The sequence below is a fragment of the Alligator mississippiensis genome, chromosome 11, assembly GCF_030867095.1.
Source record: "Alligator mississippiensis isolate rAllMis1 chromosome 11, rAllMis1, whole genome shotgun sequence".
NCBI lineage: Eukaryota > Metazoa > Chordata > Crocodylia > Alligatoridae > Alligator > Alligator mississippiensis.
Window position 1 is genome coordinate 11,658,974 of NC_081834.1, and position 25,444 is coordinate 11,684,417.

General features: G+C 48.5%; 1 protein-coding gene across 1 annotated transcript in view; it reads left to right on the top strand.

Moving 5' to 3' along the window:
* Positions 1-2,344: 2,344 nt before the first annotated feature.
* FAM174B (family with sequence similarity 174 member B) overlaps positions 2,345-25,444 on the top strand; it is a 28,102-nt gene continuing 5,002 nt past the window's right edge. Inside the window, exons 1-2 of the mRNA XM_014605926.3 lie at positions 2,345-2,912; positions 14,228-14,359. Of these exons, the coding sequence (XP_014461412.3) occupies positions 2,611-2,912; positions 14,228-14,359 (434 nt within the window). The 5' untranslated portion in view covers positions 2,345-2,610. The remainder of the gene's footprint in view (positions 2,913-14,227; positions 14,360-25,444) is intronic.

The following is a 25,444-nucleotide window of genomic DNA, read 5'->3' on the forward strand; positions in this document are numbered from 1 at the left end:
GTTGCATGTTGTAATTAAAAACAGTTGTTATTACTTAGAGGATGGGAGAAGAAAAACAAAAGAGTTGATGAGCTCTTCAGGAACCCAACAGGGCCCGGTGCTGCTCCAGTGGCTTAATGGGCACACAAGAATACAGTTTGCCATATCTGTTTTCAGATCGAGGTCTCTGGGGAAAACAAAGCAAAGCTAATTGAACCCTCCCTCCATCCCTAAAAATGAACAATATGTACAGAGAGCAAACTGGTTTCTAAACAGGATGTTTCTTTGAATTTGCCCAGGCTTTTGGGAAGCCTTCCCAGCTGCTGAGAGTTGCAACACACTGCACCAAGGCAGCTGTAAGGGTTAGAGCCTGCCTCGGGATTTTCATGGTCACTCTTGCGGGTATTCAACTGAAGTATCTGGCTTGCCTGCACAGATCCATTGGTAGGATCAAACTTGAAGCCCCAATGAGAGAAAAATAAGAACGGACTCAGAAAATATCCCTGCTACCAGATGCTCGATGAGCATCACCTCCTTCATTGATTCACTAGGTCATCTCATCAACCACGTTTGCTGCTGTGAAAATGCAGCCCTTGCAATATCACACACAGCCAGGCATGGTATGCAAGATATAGTTAAAATCACTGCTGGTTATCATGACCTTTAACTGACCAAAACCTGCTGAGCAAGAAGGTGCTTCTGGCAACCTTTAGACACGTAAGCACACATGTGACTTCACTCACAGAAGCAGGCCAAGGCACGGCACTCTCCCTGCATTGTGATCACCTCCTTGCTATTCCTGGCTGCTCTCTTCCATGGCTGGCGGGTGGATAAATGATCAGCCATTGCACACATGTCCTCTGCCTCTTCCTGCCCCCTCCCACATTCACCTTGCTGGTTATGGAAGACCAACTGGCTGGCAGGGAGAAGGGAGAATGGAGATGGAAATCCCTGCAGTCCCCTCTACATTCATGTCCCTTGTGAGATGAAGAGGGAAACCTGGAGCAACAAGAGAATCAAAGAACTTGGCATGGCGAGGACTGGGTGGCATGGATGGGCTCCAGAGGGCTCTGGGTTGAGAAACTCCCCGTGGTTTCACACTATTGCCAGAGACCAGGCAAAGGCTCTGAATTGAACTCAGCAGAGTCCCCTTTAAATAAAAATTTAAAAAATCACCCTAAAGCCCCTCATTTGGGGTCAGAGACAGCACTGCTGATGCCAAGGGCAATGCCCTACCCTCATATAAAATCCTTCGTCCTATAGCGGGGAAAAGCCCTCTTGCAACAGCCCTTGATTACTAGTCGGGCTCATTTGTAGTGGCCAGCGTGCTCCCACTTGGATCAGGGGAGAGCCCACAGGGCAACATCTGCCTGCCAGGCCTATCTGTTGTGCCCTGAATAGCCCCTGATGCTATGCAATCGTACCATAAATATAGACTGGTCACAGAGAAAAGTAATTAGTATGCAATTAATTGGTGAATTGCACAATACAGGAAGACTGGCCCCAAATGCAAAGTAATTAGCACACAATTAATTGGTGAATTGTGCAATAAAGGTAGACCAGCCGCAAACAAAGTAATTCTCACACCATAAAAGCGACTCTCCAGCTAGAAAAGGAGCCAACCAGCTACAGAGTTAGTGCTTCAAGACGTGTAACATCTCCGCTGCTGGTTTCTGTCCAGCTTCAATTTGAATGTGTGGCAGGGCCCATAAAGCTGCATAAAGTGTACTAACTTGATACCCGGTTGGTTCTTTCTATAGCTGGAGAGTCATTTTTATTGGGAGGTTGTTACATGTGTGGCTACATACGTGTGTTACATTTATGGCATGGTTCACTTGCGAAGGGTGCTTCGCACGTGTGGCTACACGGCACATATAGCATGCAACACGCCAGTGCAGTGCACCATAGATGGAGACTAGCCACGCTCGCAAAGTAATGATTGCACCATAAAAATGACTCTCTGGCTACAAAGTTAGTGCTTGAAAATGCATCACAACTCTCCGGCTGGTCTCTGCGCACCTTTCACTGGAACTGTTACACACACGCGCCATAAAAGCGACTTGCACTTGTGGCCGGTCTCCCTTTATGGCGCGCTTCCCTGGTGAACGGTGTGCCAATTCCTTCTCATTTATGGCTGCTCTGAGGTCCCTGCAACACGTCATGTACACGATGCAGCGCGCTGGTGAAGCGCGCCATAAAGGGAGCCCGGCCATGCTTACAAAGTAACGCTCACACCATAAAAAAACGACACAAGGGACCTGCCCGCTCTCAAGTTAGTGCTTTAAAAATGCCACACGGCTCTCCGGACGGGCTCTGCACAGCTTCGATCGGAACCGTGACGCACTCGTGCGCCATAAAAGCAACTTGCCCGTGTGGCCGGTCTCCCTTTATGGCGCGTTTCAGCCCATTCCTCGACCCGCCTTAGGCGCCCGGACACACGTGCTCTACGTGAAGCGCCATAAACGCGCAGCAGCGCGGGCCGAGGCTGGACCTCGTTATGTTTATGGCGCGGTGAGGGTGCCGGGCCCGGGAGGCTCCGCCCGCAGGAGGAGGCGGCCCGGCCGGCCGGGGGAGGAGGCGGCGGCGGCGGCGGCAGCGCGTGGAGCGGAGCGGACGGGAGCGGAGCGGAGGATGCAGCCGGCCCCGCTGCTGCTGCCGCTGCTGGCGGCGGTGCTGGTGCTGGTGTTGGCGGCCGCGCCCGGGGCCCGGGGCAGCCGCGAGGAGCCCGCGCCGCCGCCGCCCGCCAACGCCAGCCGCCCCGCGACGCCCCCGGGCCCCGGCTCCGCCCGCAACCGCAGCGCCGCCGCCGCCGCCGCCGCGCCCGGGCCCGTGTCCGCGCTGCTCCGCGACCTCTCCGCGCTCAAGGCCGCCGTCATCGCCGCCTGCGCCCTCAGCGCCACCCTCGTCGCCTGCCTGCTGCTGCGCCTCTGCAGGTACCGGCACCGGCACCGGCACCGCCCGCCCGCGGGGACCCCCGGGCACTGCCAGCCCCAACCACTGGGGAGTGGGGAACCCCCAGTCACTGGAAACACCCTGTTGCTAGGGAATCAGCATCATTGGGGAGTGGGGAACCCCCCAGTCACTGGGAACCCCCATTGTTGGGGAGTGGGGAACCCCCCCAGTCACTGGGGACCCCCTGTTGCTAGGGAATCAGCATCATTGGGGAGTGGGGAACCCCCCAGTCACTAGGGAACCTGCATTACTGGGGAGCTCTGTCACAGGTGAACCCCCCGCCCCAGACACTGGGGGACAGGCACTAGGCAGCCATCCCCCCGCACTGGGGAGGACCTGCGGCAGGGACACCCCACACTGGGGAGCTCCCCCCTGTCCGAGGGACCCCTGCCTCCAGGACTGTCTGGGATTGAGGGCAGGGGCAGCTGGGGGGCACGGATCACACCAGCAAGGGGGATCCCTGGCCTTCCTTGCTGTGGTTGGGACTCGGAGTGTCTCTCTGAGCTGGGTCAGGAGGGGGTGGGAGGCCTGGGAGCCCACAGCCTTGTCCCAGTCTGACAGCCTTGTCCCCCTCCACAGGGATCTCATGGCTGCCCAGGCCTAGGTGAGGCTCCCCTGCAGGCAGGGGATTGTCTGTGCAGAAAAGTGCCCTCTTTGTCCGCTTCCATCCCCACGAACCAGGTGGCAGCTGCCTTCCCTCGTGCCTGGGTTCCTCTGGACATGCCCCATGCACTGGCAACAGTGCTTTGGGCTGAGAAGCCTGGGGAAAGCAGGGACCAGGCCATCACCTGCTGGTAGCCTTATTTCCTGTCTCCCTCTGTCCTTTCCTACATTTAGTCTCCAGGAAAAAACAAACAAACAAAAAACCTTGCTTGATTCAGTCAAAACCCAGTGACAATCTCCTGGAGCAGTTGCCGTGGCCAGCATGCAGCTTGCATAGAGCTCAGCAAGCTTGCGGAGCAGAGGCTCTCGGTCAGACTTGCGCTAGCTTTACAATAGTCCTCCGTAACTGCCAGGCCCTGCACTGACACATTACTGGACAGGTGTCTTAAGCTGTTCTGTGTGCACCTGTCATCCTGACCCCTCTTTGGGACTTCAGCAAACTGCTGGACTGTCAAAGGTCTCTGATGACATGGACATTGGAGAGCAGGAAATTCAGCAATGCAGGAGTGAGGCAGTATCTTGCTGGGGTGCCCAGCGCTCTTTGGAATAAACCCCCTGCTCGCAGCATGCCTAGATCTGTGCGCTCTCTGCAGGCTTTTCACTTTTAGTCACCAGAGAGGAAACAGGAGACTCCCGAGGCTGCTGGTTATACAATCCCAGTCTTTACCCAACTTGGTCTGTTAGGCTGGAGTCCCTTCTTGAACCGTCCTTTGTAATAGCTGTAATTTTGCTGGAGATCCCTAAACTTCTGCCCAGTTGGAAACAAAACCAAAGCAAAAAAGTGTGATTTTATTTATTTTTTTTTCTTTCCCTCCCACATTCTTGAACACTAATGTGGAAGTAGATTTCTTCTGCAGCAGGCCTCTGCTTTGAACGCATCTGCAGGTTCCGGGACACCTGCATTTGGGGTGTAGTTACCAGATGTGGGGATATATATAGGTGGCTTTGTGTTTCAGCTGGACTGTTTTTGGCCTGAAGCCCACAGACTTAGGTTTGGTTGAGGGAGGGGCCACAAAACAAATAGGTGGAATCTTGTAACCTTTATACACTGCTTCAGGAGTTGGGAGTGCTTTAATTAGAGTGGCTTTGAGAGCTGCTCTAATTAAAGTACCTGGAGCATCTTGTGCATTAGCATCCCCACACTTAAAAATGGTGGTGGTGGGGGGCGCTTTATGTAGAGCTCGTCAAATGAGCTTTAAATTAAGTGCCCCTGCTGCCATTTTTAACCACAGGGACGCTGATACACGAGACGCTGGAGGCCGCTGGAGCGTGGCAATTGCCATGCTCCAGCAGACTCGATTAATTGAGTCTGCTCAGACAAGCTGTAACTGCAGTGCATCGGAGCAGCCTTGCTGCTCATGTATAGGCACCTTTGGGTTGTGGAACTGCTTTGGCCACGATCCTGCCAGCCTTTGCACCTGCTCTCCTTGATGGGGTTCAGAGAGTGGACTTGTTAGTCCATCTAGTAAGTCTGTCCTTGCTGGGACATGCATGGCTACGTTGGTTAACACTTGAAACTCTTATAGGATTGCATACTGTGAAGAACACCAAAGTCAATCTTATCTTACAATAGGGGCTAAAAGGCACCACCTGCTTTTTTAAACAGCTTACAGTCTAGGACAGCGCTTCGCCCTTGTCTGTTCACTCCTGACTTCACGATGGAAACCTGCGAAGCTTCAATAGTTAACAGGAATTCTGACTGAGAGGTGTGTGCAAAAGAAAACAACCTGCAGTGTTGACTCATATAACTGGCTCTCCAGGAAATGGCAGTTGTTAGCGAGGGATGAAATCATGTCCCTTGCTTTAAGTAAGAGGCTGTTAAACAGGATCATTTTGCAAATAGTTCTTCCCTCTAATCATAAGCAGTTTCTCTGCATTTGGCCTGGTGGTACCAACTCGCTGTTCTAGGCCTTCCCTGCTCTGTACCTTTGTAATCTTAATTTATCAATGCAGGAGGAGGAGAGTTTCCATGAATACTGTTCTAAAGAATTCAGGCAGGCAGGAACCCCAGGAAATTGGGATGTGGCATTAACTTTTTCCAGGGAACAAATGTTGAAAGATTTTTCTCTTGTCTCTCAGCAGCTGGCACAATAAAGCAAGATTCGACTTGCCCAAGGCAAGACATTTGGTTTAGAAGCAAGTAAACAAAAATAGATTTTTTGTTTTAAATGACCATTCTCATCATGATCATTGGCTTTTCCAGCATTGCACGCTGGAACCGCTTGGGAGAGCGTATATGTATTGCTGCTTAAGGGGACTGTACAGACAACACAGCTGATTGCTAAAAGCAGTGTAAAGGAGTCTGAGTTCTAGTCTTGGCTCTTCCCCTAATTGACCATAAGCAAGTCTAGTCTCCTTGCCTCAGTTGGTCCACATCTAAAAGATGCAGGAGTTCCCAGGATAGCATTCCTGATATTTCATTAAAAACCAAATAGCCTCAAACTGTAAAACCCAGTGTTTCAAGCTTTATCCCTACATCACTTGGAAGCCAAATAAAACCCCAAATCCAAATGTATGGAACAATGAGGGCAAGGGCAATAGCTGAACAAAAGCAACAAAGATGCTCAGGGAGATGGATGGAGCAGCTGCTTGACCAACTAAGAAGGCTAGGACTCCCCAGTTTGGAAAGGCTGAGCGGGGATAGGATAGCACTCTCTATAAAATGACCAAAGGATGGATAAAGTGAATTAGGGAGCTGTTCATTTACCAAATCCCAGAATACAAGAACTAGGCGGTACCCACTGAAATGATCAGGCGGTAGGCTTAAAACAAAGATATGAGAGTACTTTTTTAATGGAGCATGTAGTGCGCTTTGGGAACTCACTGCAACCAGAAGTTAGAGAAGCAGATAGCACAGCAGGGTTCAAACAGGGATTAGACACATTCATGGAGAACAAGTCCATGAAAAAACTATGCAAACTGTGAAAAAGAGAACAATCAGGTATGTCTTCTCTCAGCTCCCTAAATGAGCGATCCAATAGGGAGGGTACAACATGATATGGGTCACTCTAGATATGCCTCATTCATATACTTTCTCTCTAAAGCATCTACTACTTGATACCGTAGGCTGGAAACTGGGTGGTGGACCATTGGTCTGACCCAGGACATTTAGGTCATCATGAATCACCTTTAACAGGAAGCACTGCTGAGATTTCCCATGCCAGACTTATTCCCTGCATGCATTGCTTGTAGTTGTAGCAGTGTTCAACTTGTATAAAAGATTCCCATTATCGGGATCTCTGCCTTGCCTTTAATAGAGACAGAAGGGCAGTTCAGACAAGGCAGCTTTAAACTTCTGAGCGCAGCTCTTTATCTGGCCCAGGCTTTTGTGTGTAAACCATTACTCAAGTAGCAAAATGAGACAAGAAAAATCAACAGCTATGCTTGTACCATGTCAAGCTTAGAGCGGGCAAAATAGACTGGGGAAGAATTCTGTTGTAGAAGAGATCAAGGATTTGCCTTCAATAAAATGAAAAGGCTTTCTTCATCAGTATGAAAGCTTTGCTCAACCCTTTTTTTTTTTTTTAAAAACATGTAATGGGGTTTTTTTTTTTTACTACTGTTGTGGATTCCTATTAGGGATTTTGCTGAAATCTTTGGTTAAACCTTTGCTATGAAATTACTCTATTTTTCTGGAAGCAAATTATCCCTTTAGACATGGACTGTTTGAGATGGAATGAATAAGGGCTAGATTGGTTTCTTGCCCTTTCCCCAGCTTTCTAACTTGAGTTTTTTTGTGTGCAATGACAACATTTAAACGTGCCTCTTTCCCTTTAGAAGCTAATGATCTGAGTGGCCTTGTCCCAGTAGCTTAGAGCATGGTACTGTCCCAGGAGCTTTGGATTCAGTCTCTCCCCCCACCCTTGACTGCCATGGGCTGGGGATGCGTGGGAAGGTAGCATGCTCTCCATCTGCAGGAGGAAGCACTACAAATTTCCTTCCCCTGTTGATGGCTGGGTTAGTCTTAGACACCACTTCTTGCAAAGCACCTCCTGTCTCACCCCCAAACAGAAATGGGCTCCACATCACACCCGAATATTACAGATCACAATCCAAGCAATTACGGTGCTTAAGCATTGTTCAGGAACAGCTCCTGTGGTTGCCCAAAGTGAGGGCTTCTTCCCATGACCGATTCTGCCTTGGTGTCTCTAGAGTACAGAGCTCTCGACATCCTGGATGCAAGTCCACTGCAGCACGTCTAGAGGTGGATCTGGTTCATAGCACACTAAGTAAACTCCCAAGAGTTAGTACTTGGAAAGGCTTCTGAGACATGACTTCTCTTGGTGCACCTCAACCTTTGGAGCAAAGTTGGATAAGCCTGTTTGGTCAAGCTGCATATTTAAAACAGGCCAACCAACCAACCTGCAAGTGCAGTGTCACCAAGGGGAACCAGGACTTAGTCAGTGCAAAGGTGCATTGGGCTGCTGAAGAGCATGGCAATGAATAAATCCATGCTGGACAAAGGTACTACATGACACTGATGCACCTTTTGAAAGTCTCTAGCCACTTGCACAGCATTTTGACCAAAGCAACCTTAGGCCTGATTTCTGCACCACACGCTGTTCCTAACTCTTCAGTAAATGGAAAGCTGGTTTAATTAAGTTCTAAAATATTTAAGCATATTGGATCATCCTACAAGTGAGAGACCTGGCTGCCCTACAACAAAGTAAAGTTCTATGTATAGCGAAGGCTTGTCTATGCTACGAATGGTTTTGTAACCGTTTCCTGAGACCGAGCCATAAAAAATGCTGCTAGTGCCTAAAGGGAAGCATGTACTTTTAAGATCTTCCTGTATGGAAGACCCGGGGGTGACCTCAACTGGAAACCTCATTTCGGAGTTGTGGTTTAATGGTCAAAGGAGGGACCCGGGGGTCCTGTTCCATGCTCCATTGCTTCACTTGCTTTGTGAATTGTGGCAGGATACTTTCATTCTCCCGGTCTTTCTATAAAATGGATGTAGCACTTTGCACCCTGACAAAGAGGATGTAGGTCTTGAAGTACACACTGGGCGTTTATATAGATGTGCTCCAGGAGGCAAGGGTTGGGGGGCAGCTCTGAGAGCCATGCTAATTAAATGCAATTAAAACCCCCCAGAGCTTCATGTGCATCAGTGTCCCCATGCTAAAAAATGCTGGCTGGGTGCTTTGAACTAAAGCTCAAACCAGCTTTAGTTTAAAGTGCCCCATCACCACTTTTCAGTGGGGGGACCATGATACATATGATGCTGGAGTCTGGAGAGCACTAATTAACATGCTTAAGCAGACTCTATTAGTTGGATCTGTTCCGATGCACTCGATTAATTGAGTCTGCTCAGATTATGGCAGCCTCTATGTATGTGTATAGGAGCCCACTCATACTAGTACTAGTCAGTAGTAAGTGCATTATAGCTATTTTTAAGCATTACCTTTTAACTGAATCATGGCAGGATCTCATTTAGATTTTTCTGGAGGCTTTTTGCAATCTTCTTCCCAGCCTTCAGGCCTCTTATTAACACTTAGAGCAGTTGAACAAGCCTTTACTTCTGTTCATTGTGCCTGTGTGTGTTCCATCTCAAGGACTTGATTGTTAGAAAATGTAGCGTCCTCACTTCATTACATCAAAAAGGGGTGTCTGAAAGCAGGTACGAGGGTCTTAATAGCCTCTGGTTTAACATTAGTGTTTAAAACGTTCCTGAGAGCAGGGAAGCTTGGTTAGCTAGAAGACCGTAAAATATCACATTGATTCTTAAAGATCTCATTGAGTCACTTGTTAGATGCCTATTGCTTCCAGAAACCTGTTTTTGGAAACTTGTTCATGTTCAAGGAGCCTATTACCAGTAAATAGGTTGCTCCCGGTTGCATTCCTGGAGTATCATCACTGCTGTTTAGGTTTAGCCTGTCCTCTTTCTAATTCCGCTTCCAAAGAGTACGTTTTTAGTGGGCACCTTTTATCTCCTTGCCTTTTTCCTTCCTCCTCCCCAAAATCTGCTGTCAAGAAGTATATTAACGCTGGATCAGAAGCTCTGACTTCTCTCTCACTGGGGTCAAGAGAAGCATTGTCTTTAGCATCAAGGGTTGGTGTTAAAAATAGATTAGAGGCTTCAGTTGTATAATGAGCTAGGGAGTTGTCTTGTGTGCATTTCCCACCACATGATGTTTCGGCAAGAAGCATGAAGTGCTGCATATGACTCGGGTTTGACCAAAACAGCCCCTGGTCAAAGTAGTGATACAAGCAAGTCATAAACTTTGTCCTTCTCTTCCTGCCAGCCTTTCATGCACCCAGCTTGAGTCAGCATTGCTCTCCCCCAGGCTGAATAGAAATATGCAGGAAATTCATCCCCCCCCCCCCCCCCCATTATAGAGCAGAAAACTTGTGGCGAATGTGAGGCACTTAAACCCCCAAAGGAATCCGATTACCCAAGAATAAAACTAATGTGTCTGAATTACTCATGAGCATGTTGAGCTGGATCCTCCTGAGCGGGGCCGGTAGGTCAGGCATTGCTTTCCTTGTATTAAGCAAGCATGTGCTCACTAATCCTATTTCTGTTAAATCGAATGATTCCCTTTGGCTTCAGTGGGAACAGCACTGGATCTAAAGCAAGAGCCTGGTAATACTGGCTGCAATTATTTTGTGGCTTGTACAGATGCCACGTGAGCTTTGTAGATCGACTGACAGATTTTATTTATTTATTTAAGACTGGGATGGACTGTTTTGATCGTCTGCTCCATGCTTCTCAACCTTTTCAGACATGGCACAACCCTTGATAGAGTTGAGGCACCCTTGGAAAATGTCAGCTCTTATTTTCCACTTTCTATTTGACTAGAGAAATTTAGAGCAATTTTCTTTTTTGGTTGCAAAGAACTCAGACTACAACAGACCCAAAGGCTTTTAACACTACAGATTCCTATTTGAACTCTCTGGGCTTGTTTTGTGAATCATATGCACACACCGAACACTGTGCGAATTGTATATGCACAGTGCCAACAGTGCCTGGCACCCTGCAGCACACCTGAAAGGATCTCAGTGCACCTCAGGGTGCCCTGGCACCTGCTATGAGAACTACTGATCCAACTCTGACCTGACAGCCCATTGAATTTTGCCAGCTCCTCCCCAACTCTGCCCTAGTCTTTCAGCTAGACCTGCAGCAGCAGCACCCTCCTCTGCACAGGTCTTGTGGCTCTGCTAACCTCTCACAATGGTTAGTGCTTCTGCTATCCCTACATGTGGCTCCATGTCCCCCAGCTCTACCCTGCATGCTTCTTTACTGATCTACAGCATTTCCTACTTAAACCTGCTAACTGTAGGGGGCTAGGTGCATCCAGTTGGGATTGTACAACTTTTCACTGGAGACCAGGTCTCCAGTGTCAAAATCTGTGTTCATGAATATCCATTATCACTCCTAATAAAGATCTTTCATACAGGGCCATCTCAGTCTGTTATCGGCGGGGCTTGCTTTGAATGCTGCTCCTCACTTCCTTGCTGTTCCTAGCTTCCATCCGATCAGGCTGGACAGCTGCCGCCTGTTCACACGAGGCCTCAACACATTGCGGTTTTGATGGATGGTATCTTGTCTGACCGTATGTGGTCTTCTCTTATTTCATCATCATTGAAGATTAAAAGGTATCCTGGTGAGGCTAAGGAGGTCCACTATGCAGCAAGGGGAGAGGAAACAGGCTGGGCTACAGTCCACATGATGAATCATTTTGTACATGGATGGGAAACTGCAAGTAATCTTTGCGTGGCTCACAGATCTGTCATTTATGAAAACTTGCTGCCCCTGGGATTGCTTATTCCAGAGAGAATTGACTCTTGGGCCTGCAGGTTAATAATAAGCACATCATCCAAATATGCCAAGAGGGAATGAAGGAGGGAGGAGGGAAATGAAGGTCTTCTGTCCAGCTGCAAGGAGCAGTTTGTCACTGGGCTCTTTCAACAGCTTAGAAAAATGTTGACAAAACCCAGTCTTTGAATTTTTTTTTTTTTTCCCCCCCTCAACCAACTGTTCTCCTTACTAAATGATTGTTGTGGAAAGGTTTTTAGCACTCTCATTTATGGTCATAACTATGAAGGTCCTTTTCAAAATGGAACCTGAATAGAGAAATTAAAAGAGAATTATTTGGCTACCGGGAATTAACCACCCTTAAATAATGCAGTATCCAGCAGTAATGGTCAGAAAGGCTCCAGAAGCACATCTGTGTGTGTAGAATATAGAGTAATACATTTTGCTAAGTGAGGCGATGACCACTGATGGCCTATAACAGAAGTAGGTCTGATATGCAGGCAGAAAAAAAAAAAATGGATATTCTTTTAATATGCATTCCTGTGTAACATTATTAATTCATGATAACACAAGAGATCCCTCACACATTGTATTAGCCAATGAACAAATACAAGAATGACACTAGCCAAATAGATTTCATTCAGTCGGACACGGACACACTTGAGTTTTAATATATTACAGTGGCTGAATAAATGTTCTGTTGCAAGATGAGACCTTGCATCTTGGCCGAGCAGTAAAGTAAGGCTGACGGGTGTTTTGTTAGGACCCTTCTAACCCAAGCTCTTGATAATCCTATCTCACTGTATAGGGTCGCTTATTTTAAAGGGTGGATTAACAGAAGAAAACCTCTGCATTCTCTGTGGCACAGGGCAGCACAGACTATTATATACAGATTAGTTGGTGATGATGATGATGGAGACATTTTTATATTCTATTCAAATTTAGAACATTCAGAGAATTAAAATTACACTGCCCAAGGCCTGGGACTTGCTTTATTTATTCATGGACCTTTGCCAAGAAGGAAACGCTAGACTGAGAAGCCAGCAACAGCTTTCACATCAGAGATCTCTCAAATGGTTTCTTTTTCTTTTTTTGAGGTCAGAAGGGACTATTGTTGTCGTCGTCATCTATGATCTCTAGCATAACACTGGAAATAAGACTTTTGTATCACAAACCTGCATATTAGGCAGACTTTTATTTCCAAGGGTCCACAGTCTTTGAAATGGAGCATGCAGCACATCGTGTGTGATGTATTGCGGCAAAGCTTCCCAACAACAAATATGTTCTCAAGACTGGGAAGTACTAACCTGGGACCAGTGAGCAGAAACTTTAAGGCATTCAGTTCTGCCAATCTGACAACTTTGTGGTTGGATTTTAACAAGGATTTTAGGGAGAGAACTTCTGTATGTTGTTGAATGAAACCTTTTCCAGAGTGCAAGCAATTATACTAAGCCCTTTCTTGCTCTACACTAACCCCTTCCTCCTCCAAAAAGATGAGTTATTCACAGCTTCCTTTAAATGCACCAGCAGAAAACACACAAGCCAGCATAGCCACAACAAATCTAGGATTGCATACAAGCTGTGAGAGGTAGCTCATGACCTTGAGTTAATCTGTGGAATAAATAGCACCTCTATAATACAGGGGCTTGGAGTTAAAGGCACAGTGTTGACTTAAGCTGTATTCTATTGATGTTTTATGTTAAAGTTACGTTAACGCAAAATACAACCATGGAAGCACCAAGTGTCTGGACTCGGTCTGGCCTTTGGATTGTGTCTCAGTGGCCTAAAGCGGGGATGGAAGGTCTGGGCAGCCTCCGCTCCTCCAAAAAAAAAAAAAAAACCTCCTGCCTAGGCATATGCATCGAAGGTCTAGGTGACCTTTTATGCATACACCATGATCTGGAAGGATTAACGGTTGCCAAAACATGTTAATGCAAGTAAATACTGGAAAATGAATCTCACAATTGGTGCAAAACACACCTGGGTGTACAAGCTTCTCTGGTACCAAAGAAGTGACTGTTCTTGGAGGAGAGGGATGGTAGGGGTAGCCATTTGTCACCCTGGGGCTCGTGACTTTTCACAGTTGTCTGCAATACATCCCTGGTGCTCCTAGGCAGAGGCTCTCTTAAATGTGTCCCTGCATGTTCCATACCTGGAAATGAGGCAGTGAACCTCCCCCCACCCCCCAAAACTACTCTTCTCCCCGTGGCTCTTTTGAGCCCCGTCCTCAGCATGCAGGGGCACCCCGGAGTGGCTTCCCTGCTCCAGTCACAGGTCGCTGCATGCAAGCAGGATGTACCCAGGAGTATTCCCCTGGGGTTGCTGCCAAATGTGGAAATTGCCCGTGTAAAATGACAGGCTGCATTAGGGACTTAACCCAGCATGCAGAGGAACCAGAAGGGGTTTGTCTACTCCCAGGTCCAGCCTCAGCTGCCTCTTCCTCCTGTAATTCTTCTCTGATGCCCCGGACTTCTTGGAAGCCCTGGAGCCAGCAGGGCTGATATGGTTTCTTCCTCTAAGCACGTTGGCTCTCCTGTCAGCTGCCTCTGCCAATTAAGCCTTTGTCTGACTTATTGAGTACAGCAGCATGGGGACTTAGTGAGCCGCTGCATGAGCATGTTTGCCCTGGACATTGAAGGATCACGGGCTGGTGTGTCTGAAGCAGCAAGACTGACATTGATCTGGATTACAGCTGACAGAACACTGAGCTCCTCAGTGATGGGCACAAGTGGCAGCTCAGGGAAGTGGGGAGGGGAGGCTCTGGCTCCATAGGCTAAGCATCAGTAGCCCAGAAACATTTAGGACAGTGGGTTGCACGTCAGCCTGCCCCTCCTGCTGTAGAACAGTAGCAATGAGCTCCCTCTCTCGTTTCAGGTCTGGCAAGAGGATTAGGAAGACCCGGAAGTATGACATAATCACGACTCCAGCTGAGCGGGTAGAAATGGCTCCTCTGAATGAAGACGAGGACGATGACGAGGACTCCACGGTGTTTGATGTGAAATACAGGTAATTGTTGCCTGCGTGGCCTGGTTACAAGCAGCCTCAGGGGCTGCGTTAGCCGAGCAGACCATTTTAGCTTCTGTTCGCCTGCACATGCACACGCCTCAAGCTGCAGCTTCCTCCCTCCTCTGGTGTCCCCTTCATTCAGCACAAGCCTCACTGCTCTGGTCTCTGGCTCAGGCACCTGAAACCTGCTTTGGCCTGCCCTGTCCTCGCCCTCTGTTCCTAGAAACATACTCTTTCCAAGAGCATCCTTTTTGCTCCTCTGTTGTGGGGAAGCGTTGTCAGATTCATAGATTCATAGATGTTAGGGTCGGAAGGGACCTCAATAGATCATCAAGTCCGACCCCCTGCATAAGCAGGAAAGAGTGCTGGGTCTAAATGACCCCAGCTAGATACTCGTCTAACCTCCTCTTGAAGACCCCCAGGGTAGGGGAGAGCACCACCTCCCTTGGGAGCCCGTTCCAGACCTTGGCCACTCGAACTGTGAAGAAGTTCTTCCTAATGTCCAGTCTAAATCTGCTCTCTGCTAGCTTGTGGCCATTGTTTCTTGTAACCCCCGGGGGCGCCTTGGTGAATAAATCCTCACCAATTCCCTTCTGTGCCCCCGTGATGAACTTATAGGCAGCCACAAGGTCGCCTCTCAACCTTCTCTTGCGGAGGCTGAAAAGGTCCAGTTTCACTAGTCTCTCCTCGTAGGGCTTGGTCTGCAGGCCCTTGACCATACGAGTTGCCCTTCGCTGTACCCTCTCCAGGTTATCCGCATCCTTCTTGAAGTGCGGCGCCCAGAATTGCACGCAGTACTCCAACTGCGGTCTGACCAGCGCCCGATAGAGGGGAAGTATCACCTCCCTGGACCTATTTGTCATGCATCTGCTGATGCACGATAAAGTGCCATTGGCTTTCCTGATGGCTTCGTCACACTGCCGGCTCATGTTCATCTTGGAGTCCACTAGGACTCCAAGATCCCTTTCCACCTCCGTGCCACCCAGCAGGTCATTCCCTAGGCTGTAGGCGTGCTGGACATTTTTCCTCCCTAGGTGCAGCACTTTGCATTTCTCCTTGTTGAACTGCATCCTGTTGTTTTCTGCCCACTTGTCCAGCCTATCCAGGTCTGCCTGCAGCTGTTCCCTGCCCTCCGGCGTGTCCACTTCTCCCCACAGCTTTGTGTCATCTGCAAACTTGGACAGAGTACATTTGACTCCCACGTCCAAGTCGCTGATGAAGACATTAAAGAGTATCGGTCCAAGGACCGAACCCTGCGGGACCCCACTGCCCACACCCTTCCAGGTCGAGACCGACCCATCTACCACGACTCTTTGGGTGCGACCCTCTAGCCAATTCGCCACCCACCGGACTGTGCAGTCATCCACATCACAGCCTCTTAACTTGTTCACCAGTATGGGGTGGGATACCGTATCGAAGGCCTTCCTGAAGTCTAAGTATACTACATCCACCCCTCCTCCTGTGTCCAGGCGTTTCGTAACCTGGTCATAGAAAGAGACTAGGTTGGTCAGGCACGATCTGCCCGCCACAAACCCATGCTGGTTTCCCCTCAGCATAATTTGCCCTGCCGGGCTCTCACAAATGTGAGCCTTGATAATTTTTTCAAAGACTTTACCAAGGATGGAGGTGAGACTGACTGGCCTATAGTTGCCCGGGTCCTCCTTCCTCCCCTTTTTGAAAATGGGGACCACGTTAGCCCTTTTCCAGTCTTCTGGGACTTGGCCCGTGCGCCACGAGCATTCGAATATTCCCGCCAGTGGCTCTGCAATGACGTCGGCCAGTGCCTTCAGCACCCTCGGATGGAGCCCATCCGGGCCTGCCGACTTAAAGGCATCCAGTTCTTCCAAATGACTCTGCACCACCTCAGGGTCTACGCATGGAAGTCTGGCGCCTTGCTGCTGCCTCTCTACAACCCCAGTGAGAGACTTGTCGTGCCCCTCGCTTAGGAACACTGAGGCAAAGAACTCGTTGAGGAGTTCAGCCTTGTCCCCTCTATCTGTCACCAATTGCTGCTGCCCATTTAGCAGGGGTCCTATTCCTCCCTGGGCCTTCTTTTTACTCCCAATATATCTAAAAAACAATTTCTTGTTGTCCTTTACTTGGGTTGCCATCCTCAGCTCCATGGTAGCTTTGGCCTGCCTAACTGCCTCCCTACAAGCACGAGCAGAGGAGGTATATTCATCTTTAGTGATCTCACCCTTTTTCCACTTTTTATGTGCTCCCCTTTTGGCCCTTAGGCTGCCCTGGATTTCTCTGGTCAGCCATGGAAGCCTCCTGGCCCCTTTCCCTCTTTTGCCTCGCTCGGGGATCGTCTTGCTTTGTGCCCAAAGGATCGTTTCCTTTAGGCACAGCCACCCTTCTTGGGCACCCATCCCATCAAAACTCCTACTCTGCAGTGCTTCCTTGACTAATCGCCTGAGTGCAATGAGATCAGCTTTCCTAAAGTCTAGCACTTTCACCCTACTAGTTACCTTACCCACTCGCCGTCTTATGTTGAATTCTATCATAAGGTGATCACTGTCTCCCAGATAGCTACCGATTTGGAGGTCCCCTATCATGTCATGATGATGTCACAGATGAGCTGTGCCTAAACACAAAGCCATTTCAAGCTACCACGGTATCACGGCTTAGCAAGCGCAACTTTCGTGCTTGGCTGCTTGTTGTACCCAGTCGTTCTCTGGATGTGGTAGCTGCTGGGGGAAGGTGCACTTTTCCTGTACAGTAAGGGCATCACTGCCATCTGATAAACTCAGATGTTTGTAGGGTGAATGGGTGGTTTTGGGGGTGAGACTGGAGATATTTTCATAAGACCAAGAGAAATTGAATGGGATTCACAATAACAGTGCAAGGGAAAGTCATCCAGTAGCAAAACGTTGGATAAGCAAAAGAGGAGAACTGGAAAGTCTGACCAGGGAGAGTCAGACGTGTGTAGGGTGAATGGGTTGGGTCCCTGTATTCAGAGCTGCTTCTCTCCGTGGGCTCTGTTAGAACTGGGTGGAGAAAACACTGGGCTGTCAGGATAGTCTGTAGACTTGGGCACATCTGGGTCTGAAGCATCTGACAGGCTTTGTCCTGCTGATATACTTGTCCAGGCCCTCAGTATCGGGCAGGTAGGGACTATTTGACATGAACGCTTCTTTGTCTAGTGGAGGCTTCATTAACTTCAGGGATGCATGTGGATCCCAGCAACTCCTAGTTCTGGCCAAACTTCTGCTGACTTGCATTATCCTCACCCCACCTTGTTTTGAGAGCAGGAACAATGTGTTCATGCCAAAGGGCACTCAGTAGACACTTAAGTATGTGGTGGCCTGTGGTTTCTTTTGGTAGCTTACCAAATAACTCAATGCCTCTCTCCCTGAAGGAGTAAGGCACGGGTCGGAAGCAAGCAAACAATGAGGATGAGTCAATCTTTCTGAATTGTTTAAATAATTTGGTCCCAAACCAGTCTCATCTTTCCTTGGCACTTTCCTAACCCAACTGTCAGAGCTCCACATAGATCATCTCTGCCTGCAGCCTCCCCGAGTAGCTTCCACTCGGCCTCTTGAAGAGGGTCCATCTCATGGGAAGGCCGTCTCCGAGTCTCTACTCTTACATGCATTTCATCAGTATGGTTGTGACAAGCACAACAGAAACAGAACAGGAGAAGGAAGACCTGCTTGCTGCTGATGCAGCCTTCAGAGAGCTACACAGGGTTATTGAAGTAAGTGGGAGTTGGGATGCTTAAATCCAGCATTTCTAGAGGGGAAAATTCAGTCTTTGATTTAGACCAGGGCTGTCCAACTTCTAAGGGGCCATACAGGCCACACCTCTCCCCCTGCATCCCCTGCTGCACCATGAGCCCCCTCACGCAAGACAGTGAGCCTTTTTGCCTCAGTTCACCTTTTTGTAAAAGGAGGGTCCCTCTTTTGAATGCATAGTGGTAACGAATTTACCTGGTAACCTCAAAGTAGGACCCAGAGAGTTCGTGAACGGATCCATTTCATCCTGGCACAAAGGGGCCAGTGGTGTCCCTCAGAGTCTGTGCTTGGACTGGTGCTTTTTAACATCTTTATCAATGGATTTGGATGGGGGAGTGAAAAGCTCACTGGCCAAGTTCATGGACGACACCAGGTTATGGAGCAGTGTGGTCACATCAGAAGATAGGTTGCATATACAGGCGGACCTGGACAGGCTTGAGAGTTGGGCAGACCGGAACCAGATGAAGTTTAACATTTCCAAGTGTAAGATGCTGTATCTGGGGGCAAACAACCCTCAACATACATACAGACTTGGTGGTGACAGCCTGACTTGCACCATGGGTGAAAGGGGCCTAGGGGTAATGATTGACCATCACATGAGCATGAGCCGTCAGTGCGAGGCGGTGGTCAGCAGGGCAAACGGCACGCTGGCATGCATCAACTGATGCATCTCATGTAAAACTAAGTGATACTCCTGCTATGCTCAGCGCTGGTGAGACCGCAGCTGGAGTACTGCATCGAGTTCTGGGCGCCGCACTTCAATAAGGACATGGAAAAACTTGAGGGGGTCCAGAAAAGAGCCATCGGTATGATCAGGGACTTGCAAGGCAAGCCATACAAGGAAAGGCTGAGGGACCTGGGCCTCTTTAATCTAAAGAAAAGGTTGAAAGGGGACTTGATAGCGGCTTACCGCTATATCAGGAGTGCATCAGGAGCTTGGTGAGCAACTGTTCATTAGGGCACCCCTGGGAAGACCAGGACCAATGGATACAAACTCTACTTCAGACTTAATATCAGAAAAAACTTCTTCACAGCTAGGGTGTCTAGACTGTGGAATAAACTCCCTCCAGTGGTGTGCAGTCACCTACCCTGGAAATCTTCAAAAGGAGATTGGACAGTCACCTTGCTGGGGTCACTTGACCCCCCGTTGTCTTCATCCCTAGAGCAGGGGGGTGGACCTGATCTTCCAAGGTCTCTTCCACCCCCTAGCAATCTATGACTAATTGGAAGTGTGGTTTATCGGTGTGGCCAACAGGCACTGTAGAAACACAGGATATCATCCCAGCCAGCAGAGTCCACTTCCACCGAAGGGTTGCTGTGGCAAGTGATTGCTTTTTCCCCATTCAGATGACTCCTGAAGGGAAACTCCACTCTCACAGTCTTACCACCTGCTTCCCATCCCCGCAGACAGCTTCCTATCCCACCGCATTGCGTACGCACACTGGAGCCGCAGACTGCCTCATTTGTCCTGGGTGGCATAGACCACTCTGTTGGCGGTTAGGTTCATAAAGAACACATGGGGCTTGCTGGGCATTGGATTATGCACTGGACTGGCTCTAAAGGGAAGAAAAGAGCAATCTAAACATGCCCTGCTAAGTGCATTCCCAGGCTACTTTCTATGCAAACTTTTTGTGGTGGGACTGGAGACGGTTTCTTAAGACCAAGAGAAATTGAATGGGATTCACAGTAGTGCTGCAGGAGAGAGTCATCCAGTAGCAAAATATCAGATAAGCAACGAGGCAAACTTACTGGGAAGTCTGACCAGGGAGAGTCCTAGCCACATTATCTGACTGTTTGGTCACCCAGAGTACACTATATTGTCTCTGACTGAAATGAACTCAGTCTTCTCAGGTTCTTAGAGACCAAGATGCACCTACACTTTGGGTGATGCAGAGGAAGAGTGTCACCAAGAGAGTTTATTTTTGATCTACACCATCCTGTCCTTTTGCTTTCTCTTTCTCCAGTCTGGGAAGATGAAATCCCAGTGCAGTGGCTACTGAATTTACATTTTCAGAAATCTGTACTGCTTGGCCTAGGGGTTCCTTTGCTCCAACAGTTAGAAAGAGAGCATCTTCCTACAGCCAGTCCCTTGGCAAGATTGAGAGGGAGAGGAACTTTTAGGATTTAAAAGTCATAGAAAGTTTCAGGGTCTCCAGATTCTGTGCCCAGAGACTTCACCACATCCCCAGAAGAGTTCACCTTTCACCAAGTTCTTTGTTCAAAGGGAAGTCTCTTATTAAAACTATGGGTTGGTTTGGCCTTTTATACAATAGCACATACACTGTAATGCCTGAGGAGGTGGGGGGGGGGGGAAGGATTCCTCAGTAGGATTAATTGCTTGAAGAGAATATCGTTCAGTATTCTTTGTTCAGTTAGCAAAGGGAGTAAAACCCAGCAAAGCGACTCCAGGAAAAGCTGACTGCCTACCTCTTTCAGATGCACCTTTCTACCCTTGCTCCATCAGCACCACCTGCGTGACTCCAGTTATAGCCTGGACTGCTGGTTCGGTGGGAATCTCATATTCTCCTCTACCATCTTGTGCCCTCTGCAAGCAACTCTTTTATGCTATCTGTGGTCCAAGGCTTTTGAGTGCAGTCTAGTGCTGATTTGCATGCCAGGAGCACAATAAAATGGAGATACCACTTTTAATAATCTTACACAAAGGGAAAGAAGTGCAGCGTATGTGGCTAACCATAGCACTGTTGCTGTACCAATAAAAGGGCTGTTTTTGACATTTTAGCCAGTGCCTATATATTTTAATGAGGCTTCATTAACTGCTGCTTATGGGAAGGCTTTCTTATTCCCCCTGATAGCAAACACTCCCCTCCCCTGCCTCCAAAAAAACCCCCTTTCAGATGCTGAAACCCGGATATATCAGAGGAAGTCACAGAAGTGTTGGCAGGGTCAGTGCACCAGGGAAGGGATGAGATGGATATTTCCAGCTCGTTAGCTAATTAAGGCAAAATGTAATGACCTGCAACATCCTGGAGGCAGCAAGAGCAAGGCTGAGGTCTGGCAGATAATGGTGCATGATGAACCCTCCTGGGGCTGGAGGATCCCTGCTCCCACTTCCTTCTCATTTTTTTCTTTGTTTAAAACATCTGCAGGTGCCTCCTGCCAGCCAGGGCAGCACGTCCTGCTCTTTTCCACCAGCCTCCCATTTCTTCCCAGTGAGCATTTCCTCCTCTTGGCATCCTCCCTCTGATCACCTGGCCTAGTGAATCTTGCCATACTGATCACTGGCTGCATCCCCCTCACAGGAGTGCAATACATGGACTTCCCAGCAGCCCTTGCGTGAGCACGCCAATGCTTGGACTGGAACGGCTTGCTTGGAGCCAAGCTAACCACTGTTTAGCTGTTCACCGTGCTAGTATCCAGTGGCACGGTTGTTAAGAATCACTCCTGCAATTGCTTTACTGGTGCAGATCATCTGTGTACTGATTTGCAGTACGTTCGTCTTGAAGGATATGGCTTGTGCAGTCATGCTACACTTTTGGCATTTGCACCCACCCGTCCTGCTAGGTACAACTCTGTAATGTATACTCTGTCCTAATTAAGTCCTCTAGATAGGAAGGGAAACCCTAGAAACAACCCCAGAACCTCTAAAATCCTTTCATGCAAAGTCATCTGCCAGTTCTTATTACCACTCCCAGATGCTTCCAGGCGGTTGGGCTACAAAAGCTTGGTCTATCATTCGAAGAAGGAAAGGAATAAACAATTTATTACAACCTCTCATTTCTTGAGTGCCTTCCATCAGTAGGGAGCCTGAAGCACTTGGCTTGGATAGGCATCCCTGAGGAAAGCTTTGGAGCTCAGAAGAAAGGGAATGGGCTTAATGGGAGCAAATATAAAAGGCATGTATATCAACTTTGATGTACCACGGGTGTATTTGGCTAATATCTTGTTGCGTTCCTTGGATATGTCAAAGCAAGTCTTCAGACTTCTAGGTCTGAGGTGGCAAAGACCATTTGGCTGGAATACCATGCTGGTGGCTGCTTCCTGTCACTTCCCCGCGTATAAACTGTCTTAGGGCTGCTTCTATACAAAAATCACTTCTCTGGCTGCCTGATGCACAAAGGACCAAAATACACGTAGGCTTGTAATTTCGGTCCATCACAAATCTTTTAGAAGTTGTGGGCAGGTTGTGTGTCGCTATAGCATCTGACAGAACCAAGCAGACACTTGCATCTGTGTTTTGTGGAATAATTAAAGTTTCAGGCTCTCCCCTCTCACCGCTGGCAAATAGCATTTTAATTAAAAGCCTCACAGCAGAGTGACAGCAGCAGGGGAGAAGTGGCACGTGCCTTTCCAATTGTGCTCATACAGGCAGTTTGCTTCCTTTGATGCTTTGTCCTTGCACGCTGTGTTTCCAGGTTTGAGCGAGGCACAGAGAAGTAGCAGACAACATCAGCTGGGCTGAAGGCAGCGTCTTTAGGATTCCCTGCCTCTTGCTGCAGCCAGCCGTGTTGATAGGACACCCCTCCCTACATGCACAAAGCAGACTCATTAGACCACTTCACAGTCTTAACTAAGCAAAGCCCTGTCAGTGGGTAGTAAAGTCACCTGCATGACAGACACAGGCGTGTACGTGCCTGGATTGAGTTTCCTATTCTTCTTTACATTGCAGGGAAGCAGCTCCGTCAACAGTGCCTCTAATCCTGAGAGCTTGCTTCTGTGTGACAAGAGGCTGAACATGTAAATCAAAGCCTGTCACACAGCAGAGAGGCAAAGCCACTTAGGCAATAACACCTACTTGAAAAGCCTCACAGAAACATTTTTATGTGGGGTTGTGTTTTGGTGTGTTTACTTGTGTGGTTTTGTGTTTTTTTTTTAAACCAACAAATTAAACTACAGAGTCCAGAGGCAGCTCCAGTGGGGAGTGCAGAGGCTTTTGCAGGTGGAAGGGAATATAGGACCCCTTTGGGGTTTTGGACATTTGACCCAGTCCATATTGCTACTTTTCTATGATGCTAGCCAGTAAGGACCTGGCAGGCACTTTGCAAGGTCATCTAGTCCAGCCTCTGCTCAAGGCAGGATCATCTCTATCTAAACCATCCTAGAAAAGCATTAGTCTAATCTGTTAAAATAAACGATCTTTGCACAATGCCTCAAAACACCAGAACACCCTAACCCGCCACAGGGAAAGCAGGGGGACAAGGGCACTGTCTACCAGAAGAGGACCCTGCCTCCTGCTACAGAGGAAGGCAAAAACCCCAAAAGTCCATGCCTGTCTGATGGTGGGGTATTGTCATCAAGTGGCTCGCTGGCCTACAGGAAGAGCGTTTGTAAGTAGGTTTCATGTTGTAGTAAGGTGGGAGTGTTGTGGCCACATTGGTGCTGAATGTCCTGGAAGCAAGGGTTTTTGTGACCCAAGGAAGTTCATTTGATGCCTGAGAGCTTCTCTAACAGCTCTCCCAACTGCACAGTTGGTCCAGCTAGAAGTAATCCAAAAAAAGCCTTGTCCTCTGGTACATCTCCTGATAGACCGGTGCCTGTTTTGCACCTCTGAGTTGGTCTTGGTTAGGAGCCATCATGATAAAAAACAGAGAAACTTAGGCCTAGTTTATGATGCAGAATTTTGCTGCAAACTTAAAGCAAGCGCTTTTCGAGCCCTCCCTGCTTTGGCGGTACCCTCCAGCCCAACAGCAGCATCGTGCTGTCCTGGTCGAGTGGAGGCAGGCATCTGCTGACAGCCAGCTGAAGGCGTGTGAAGTCCATTCAGCTGCAGGTGCGGTCCCAGAGCACACATGGTGCTGTGGCAGCATGGCTGTCCTAATAGAGCTACTGCAGCTGCACGGGCAGGCACATGCTCTGACACCTTGGTGGTGGCAGCTTTGTAGAGATACAGCCCTGCTTAGGGACCAAGCTAGGTTGTCGTATCAGTGACTCTTGGCGCTTGGCAAAGGTGGGGTTGCACCTTGGTAAAGGTGGCAGAAGACAACTGGGTTCCTCTCCTCTAGATCCAACCTTTTCTGTCCCCTTCTTTAAAAAAAAAAAAAAAACTATAGTCCTTCAAGTGCCTCTTTCATTTGCCAGGCAGCACTGTGCACTGACACCAGAGCAAAAACTTCCATAGACTTCATAATATACCCTGAGAACCGCCCTGATAAAACCTTTTGGCTCAATAACTTGAGGGCACCTCTGGTAACCAGCAGGGACTGTAGACAAAGGCTGGTACAGTATCAGGTTTGCTTTCACGTCCTGCTTCGGAGCCCTCTGTTTGCTTAGTGTCATTAGAACAATCGTCCCTTTAAACTCAGTAGCAAAATGAAACCTTTTCAAAAAAGGTAAAAGGATGGAGTTATTAGGGGAGAGTTAATGAGCTTAATGCACTGAGGAATTGCCTGTGTGCTTCTCCAGAAAACACTGAACTAATATTATTGCTTCTCATAAGCCAAAGGATTTGAGAACACCTCCAGGGACTTGGCCTTGCATTGAAATGCAGCTCACACTGGGGTATAGCACACTAGCCCTGTTACACTGCCATTGCATGCAGCAGGGTAATTTTCCCTCTCATGCACACAGGTTTAGGGCTGATGCGCACTCCATGTGAAGCACACAACGGGTCTGAGGGACATGCTGCATGCAAGCCCCGTTCGTGGGATTTGGTACACGGGGCTTGCCTGTGGACCCTGCCACCCCATGGACCCAGCCGCCTGCCATTCATCCAGCTTGCAGACCCAGCTGTATGCTGTTCATCCAGCTTACAGGGCTTGATGAGTTTGACATCCCTGCTGGAAGGTATTGAGGTGCTGTGGTGATGATGGATGCCAGGTGAGAGCCCAGAACAGAGTAACTAGGGGGAACATGGAGAGACAGAATACGGGTATCTGGGTGGGAATTTCCCCAAAACACTTAAATAAATTTGTGAAAGAAAATTACAAATGCTTTCTGAAGCTGATCAAACTCTTCATCCCTTCCTGCACCTACTTTATAGTCATTAGTTTGCTTTCAGTGAAGAGCATCTTCCCACCCAGTCTTCTAGTAGCAGCAAAACCAAGACGTATTTTGGGAACAGAGCATTTTTTCCAAGTGTCCCCTGCTCTTGCTATGAGAGTGCCCCAAGAGAGGGGCAAGGTGTTGTACCCACACATACAGATGTAAGGCAGAGGAAATGAGCAGGGAAGTAGATGGTTTCAACCCAGCTATACCTAGCATCAACTGGAGAGCAACAGCATAAGTCCTTAAGCGCAGGTGCTTTAGTGGAGAGGCAGAGGGACTAGTGCAGCTTATACCTTGGTGCTAAGGAATAGGCGGGGGGCAGCACATACTGGAAGTTGACTTTGATTTCCACCCCAGCTTGTCTCTCTAGGAGCCGTGGCACCAGAATTGTAGGGCTCCGTTTTCA